Here is a 6,534-nt window from a genome sequence, read left to right as displayed (position 1 = left end):
CCGTCACCAATGAAATTGTTGATATTGCGTCTACTTGTGCACCGATAGGAGCAACAAAGAAGCGCACAACACAAGCAAGGGCTTATGAAGTTTCTTTTGGAAGTCGAGCAGAAAAGAGGACTCCTTCGAAGAATAATGATTCTACTCATACATTTGAGGATGGTATCAAGGACATGGATCAAGACCGTTTGGATTTCGAAGGAACTGATCAAGAGGACTCTGACCGCCATTGGAATAGGCAAAAGAAGACCAAGTTGTGGATTCCTGGGGATCCTAAGGATTTTGGTAGCATCCTAAGTGGTTCATTTCCGCAATGCGACAAATTGGTAATGTTTATAATTTAACTTTGTCTTTATAAACTTTTTTTTAATTACCATTTTACTCATCACCTCTCCTTTTTCTATGTTGAAGCTCGATCTCCATGATCTAAACTTTGAAAGCAATTGTGAAGAATATGGTGACATAGAAGACACATCACTCAGCTCTGAATCTTTCAAGTTGGTGGCTAGAGCATTAGAAGATGGTCATCAAACAAACTTCATACAACCCTCACATGCGATTCTAGTTGATAACACTACTCCTTTAGAGGAGAATGCTTTAGAACAACAAAAGGAGGTCGCACCAAAGGATAAGCGTAACGCTTTTGAGAAGACTCAACTATGTGGTGCTGACATGTTTCTTTGCTTTGAACGTCAAGTAGCCACTTTATCTTGGGAAGCGCTACAAGAAAGACTCATTACTATGCCTGTATCAGAGATTCCTTCAATGGCCGAAGCTATATCTACTTTTCTTGATATGATGAAGAAGTATGAGAGTCTTGACACATCGATTCTAAAAGAACGCCTCAATAGTGTTCTTCAAAATATTAGAGAAGTAAACAAGAAGAAATCTGAACTTCATTCTAGCATGTCAGTTATTGTTCGAGATAAAGAACTTGAGAGGCTTCAAGGAAAACTGGATGCTTTTATCGAAGTTGAGAATGAAGCTGCCAATGATCGTTCCACTTTGCAAACCAGGATTGATGAAGCCAAAGAGGAACTGAAAAAGCTCGAGTCGTCTTTAGAGGTGGTCGAGAAGAAGATTCAAGATAATCAAGGAAATGCTTCGAAGACCCGTGATGAGATTTCCCATGTTGAGGTTGATTCAGTTCATGATCCAAACGATGAAGCTAAGCTACAAGAGCTTGAAAGCTTATTGGAAGCGAACTTTGATGATTTTAACCATTTTCAATGGTCACCTTAGATCTTATTCTTTTATTTTTGTCATTTGATGCATTTCCTTTATTTTGTCTTATGTTTATGTAATAAGACTCCTTTGATCATTTAATAAGACTTATAATTCCTTCTTCATATTCTCTCTTTTATATTTATCTTATCAATGCACATGTCTTCTAATATATTGGAGTATTTTGAACAATTTTTTTTGAATGAATTTTTTTTTTGTTATTGTGACTGAACTTGATATGATTCAAGTTGCCTACGTACTTTCTTGCGAAAGATCAAGTCAAACGTAGTTCAAGACTTTAGAATTTTTTGATGGATTTTTTTTTTGGTTATGACTGAACTTGGTGTGATTCAAGCTGCCTACGTACTTTCTCGCGAAAGATCAAGTCAAACGTAGTTCAAGTACAATTTTTTTTAAAGGAAGAGCCGTGCACAATTTTAGCTCATGCGGGCCAGGAGCGTCGCCGAGCTTCAAGCATAATACTTCTTCAAGAACTTTCCGTTGATTGGTCCAACACGTAGTCCATCTTGATCAACAATCTTGTATGCACCATTAGAGTAAACTTCTTGAACAACATAAGGCCATCCCAATTTGAAAGGAATTTATTTCCCATTCGGCGTGAGATGATTTTAGGTCTTCTTATTGCAAGAACTAAATCTCCAAGTTGAAAAGAGCGCGGGCGCACCTTCTTGTTAAAGGCCTTTGACATTCGAGCTTGATAACACTCCAATCTTTGTTGTGCTTCCAACCTCTTCTCATCAAGAGCTTCCAATTCTTCAAGGCGCAAGCGTGCATTTTCATTGCTAGAGAGGCCTTCTTGGATGGCGATCCTCAGAGATGGAACTTGACATTCTAATGGTAGTACAGCTTCAGTGCCATACACAAGTGAATATGGAGTCGCCCCGGTTGCCGTTCTATGTGTGGTACGATAAGCACATAAGGCTTCTCCTAGCCTTTCATGCCAATCTCTCTTAGTGCGGCTCACATTCTTCTTAAGCAAACTGCATAAGGTTTTGTTGAAAGCTTCTGCAAGACCGTTGGCTGGTGCATTATACATGGATGCGTTGTATTGTTTGAATTTGAATTCCACACATAACTTGTCCATAGCCTTATTGGAGAACTCTTTTCCATTATCCGTGATGATATAACGCGGAGTGCCATGTCGAAAGATGATGTAGTTCTTTATGAAGTTCACTACCACTTCTTTCTTGACTTCCTTGAGCGCTGCGGCTTCAGCCCATTTGGAGAAGTAGTCAGTTGCAGATAGTATGTAGAGATGCTCTCCTGAACTTTTAGGCAAAGGACCAACAACATCTAATCCCCAAGCATCAAAAGGCTAAAAAGCAACAGTTGGATGAAGCGGCTCAGGAGGTTGACGAATGATATTCCCATAGAATTGACATCCTTGGCACTTCTTAGCATACTTCATGCAGTCTTTTACCATTGTAGGCCAATAATATCCCATCCTTTTGATATGAAAGTGCAACTTAGGCCCTGATTGATGGGCCCCACACACCCCTGAATGCGCTTCTTCCAACGCCTTTGTGGCTTCTTCATCATCCAGACACCGTAGCCAGATATCATCAAAAGAGCGACGATAAAGAGTATCTTTAAAGTAAACAAAGCGAGATGATCTTCGTTTTACTTCTGCCCTATGCTTTGCTTCGTCAGGTAGTCTTCCATGCTCTAAGTAGTCGATCAAAGGTTGGCGCCAGTCTTCTTTTTCAATTTCATAAACAGAAGCAAAGCTTACTTGCTCATAGTCACCTTCATCATTGTTAAGGACGAATTCTGGGACAACCCACCTTTTACAAACGGGCACTTGAACTTCTGTGTTTGAAAGAGTCAAAGTAGCTGCAAGATTGGCTAACGCATCTGCTTGCTTGTTTTCTTTTCTAGGTACATGCTCAATGTTGATGGTGTCAAACTTATCAATTTGTCTACTAGCATGTTGGAAGCATGGTATCAACTCCGGTTTCTTTACCTTATAAATTGAAAGAAGTTGGTTGACCACTAATTCCGAATCTCCAAACACATTGATATGATCGATGTTCATCTCAATCGCCACATCAAGACCCAATATCAATGGATGATATTCAGCTACATTATTTGAGCAATTTTGCGAGAAGTTGAAAGCATATGGTAGAACTTCACCTTCAGGAGAAATGAAGACGACACCGGCCCCAGCACCATCTTGACGAGCAGCCCCATCAAAGTACATATTCCAAGGCGAGTTTTGAATGAGAAATACATCCTCATCTGGCAAGTCATCAGAGAACTCCCAATTATCTGGAATGGGATGATCTGCAAGAAAATCTGCAAGTGTTTGACCTTTAATTGCCTTTTGAGAGACGTGGCTTATGTAATAGCCCCAAAATTTTGAAATAAGAAAATGATGCCACGAGTCCTAAAGTTTCGTAATTTGGACCAAGTAGGTCGGGAAATGGACACCGACATGAGAATTATTAAAGATATATCGAGAAATAATAATAATTTAAAATGGGAATTATTATTATTAATAATAGATAAGGATTTATCGAAAAAGAAATTCTGAAAGTGAAGTGCAACGATTAATTAGAAATTTGAGTTTAAGTGCAAATTAACCATTTTGAGCCAAAGTGAGCTTTTAGCCGCAAACTTCCTAAGGAAGTTGTAGGTAAAATGGACTTTTAACCATTACTTAGCTATTAAGTATTGGTTATCATCATCTCATTTTCTTAAGGAAGGAAAAATAGAAAGAAAGAAAAGAAAAGCTAGAGAGAAAAGCTTGAGAGGAATTTGAATGTTCATGTTCAAACCGAGCTAGGGAGCTCGTTTCTCGATCGATTCCCGTTGTTCTTGATGCTATGGATTCGGTTTTAAGTCTACAATTAAGGTGAGCATCTTATTTTGTATTTGGTATGGCTGAGATAAATGAAATTCTGATTTAATTTGGTGAGGGTTTTCGGCAATCATAGTAAATCCATGTCTAAAGATAGTTTGATGATTATACACTATGGAAATTATATTGTAGTGATTGAAACATGGTTAATTTGGAATAAACTTATGTAGGTCATAAGGTTGAGTTTTGATTAATGAGAATTGAAGCCATGTATTCGGCATCTACATAGAAAGTATGATGATTGTTAGGTGTTCGATGAAATACCTAAATTAAGTTATAAAATTGTGTTGTGTTTTGGTTAGGAGAATGAACTTATGGCTCGGCCATAAGCTTAAGGTGATGATAAAGATGATAGTTTCTGATCATAAGTATGAGATTGAGTATATAGAACTGAATTATGACGAGTTTAGGATTGATTAAGATGGAATGAAAGTTTGGAGTAAGTTCCTGGAAATTACAGAAAGTGAGCTGCAAAACAACCACATTGTGGAGACGATATCTCGGGCTATGGAGCTCCAAATTAAGTTCCGTTTGTTGATAGGGAAACTTACGAGTGTCGTCTAAATATGTCTAGGTTTAAGATTTAGCTAATTCGGCCTTTAAGTGGCTCAAACGAAGCGTAACATTAAGTTACACGTAGCAGTCCTGAAAACAGGACAGCCCCACGTAATTAAGTTAAGGGCTAGTTTCCGACACCTTCGTGTGCTAGTTTTAGTCCGAGACCTAAAAGAAAGTTGAAGATAACATTCTGAACTTTAAGAATGTTGGTTTCGTTTTGAGGTCAGACTATTTTACGATTAGCAAACATAGTCGACAACGGGGTCGATAATGTGACAAGTTATGTAACTTGTTTAAATCTTGAGTCTATGTGTTGTTGAGTTAGAATCTCACTCGAAATCCATTTGATATATGTCTTAGGTCCGATAAGACGACCTAATAGCGGACAAGAAGCTCAGGGAGCTTGCACTATAATAATCAAAGATTTTGGATAAGCAAGTTGTGAGTATATTTTACTTACTCGCATTATCGTAATTAAATCTATGTTAATCTACTATATGAATAGTACTTGAACGCATCGCAAATGTGTATTGTTTAGATTGTATTGCTTGGATTAAATTGGTTTGGATTTGTTTCGGATTAAATTGTTTGGATTGTTTGTATTGGCTTGATTTGATTGGATTGATTTGTGTCGTTTGTATACGACTTATTTGTATTGCTTTGTATATGCAACTTGTGATTTGTATATGGTTTGAATTAGAAATGTGATATGCCTTTATGGCTATTGGATAGTCATTTGATTTGGTAATTGATGCATTAAAGTGTTTGTTGTTGAAATTGGTTTGAGATTTGGTTTTGTGGCCAAATGGTTATTTAGTTGTGCTTAAATGGTTTGAGATTTATGTTGGTGATATGCCACTCTGTAATGATGTATGTGAGAGGTGCTGAGTTGTGATATGCACCTGTGATTATGTGCTGAGATAGAGATATGCACATGGGAGAATATTTTGTTAGGTGTCAATGCGCATGACACCGGACTAAGTCCTGAACGATGGTCGGTGAAGGAAGAAGGGCCGAGCCTGTTAATGAAGTAGAAGGGTTAGCCGTCAGGTGGCCTAGAAAGAGATTGGCTAGGCTGTAAGCCAGTGTTGTGTTCCTGGTTACAGACCTAGGGTTTGGTGAATTATTACAGAGATGGATATCACAATTTTTGATATGATGTTCATGTTATTATGAGTTTTATAGATGTTGAGAATATTGTTGTTACTCATGTCACAGTTAGAACCTTTGATTGGGTGTGTATGTGAGGTAAGATGAAAATGAGTATGATTTAAGAATTAGAGATTTATCCAGTCTTATAATGGAATAAAAGTATATGTATATGAAAGGATTGTGTTCGCATAAAACGTTTTAAAAACGCGATGCTGTTTTGATAATAGGGTATGTAACGTATAACTCACTCAGTCTTGACTGACCCCCCAACAGTGTATGTTACAGGTGTATGATCTATGACACGACGGACTTCTACCTTAGTTCCAGAAGTCCTTATGTACAGAAAGAAAGAGTCAACCAATAGTGCTGCAGTAGGATCGAGTCCTAGCATATGTATGTTTGTTTGTCAAACGATTTTCGTGTATGATATAACTCTGATTGTAAAAGTGTTTTGAAAGTTTCGCTATAAAACTGTTTTCTTTGTTTTGAGAATGGGCTATGCTAGGATGTGGGACATTGCACGGTAAGGCCCAAGTTCCTATGGAACGCTTTGTGTTTTGAAACAGACGTTTATACACGTCAAAGCTCAAGAAGTTTTTAATGAAAATGATTTGTTTATGAATGGATGTTTGGATTTTGGAAATGATTGTATTTGCGAAAAAAATTTATATGTGTTTTTAAAGGCTTGCTACGGATTTTGTAACAACCATTCCCATTCC

At 37.6% G+C, this 6,534-nt stretch overlaps 1 protein-coding gene across 1 annotated transcript; it reads right to left on the bottom strand.

The window, feature by feature from the left end:
- Positions 1 to 1,711: 1,711 nt before the first annotated feature.
- On the bottom strand, positions 1,712 to 6,206 carry LOC130015405 (uncharacterized). Its single transcript, XM_056105491.1, has 5 exons — positions 6,064 to 6,206; positions 5,566 to 5,682; positions 4,740 to 4,828; positions 2,666 to 3,528; positions 1,712 to 2,560 (listed from the first exon to the last, which is right to left on the bottom strand). Exons 1-5 carry the CDS (start codon positions 6,204 to 6,206, stop codon positions 1,712 to 1,714), a joined length of 2,061 nt encoding a protein of 686 aa, XP_055961466.1.
- Positions 6,207 to 6,534: the final 328 nt, after the last annotated feature.

This window comes from Mercurialis annua, linkage group LG4, assembly GCF_937616625.2.
Source record: "Mercurialis annua linkage group LG4, ddMerAnnu1.2, whole genome shotgun sequence".
In the NCBI taxonomy this organism is placed as follows: domain Eukaryota; kingdom Viridiplantae; phylum Streptophyta; class Magnoliopsida; order Malpighiales; family Euphorbiaceae; genus Mercurialis; species Mercurialis annua.
Note: the sequence above shows the minus strand (reverse complement) of the source record. Positions and strands in the feature narration are given on the sequence as shown.

Bases quoted from the DNA above. Each gene is read 5' to 3' on its own strand.
- LOC130015405 (XM_056105491.1), bottom strand. From the start codon at position 6,206: ATGCTAGGACTCGATCCTACTGCAGCACTATTGGTTGACTCTTTCTTT. The intron at 5,683-6,063 runs GTGAGTTATACG...CTTCATTAACAG, and splicing joins GGGGGGTCAGTCAAGACTGA to GCTCGGCCCTTCTTCCTTCA. The intron at 3,529-4,739 runs GTAACTTAATGT...ATTTTCTTGCAG, and splicing joins TGTTTTCAGGACTGCTACGT to ATCATCCCATTCCAGATAAT.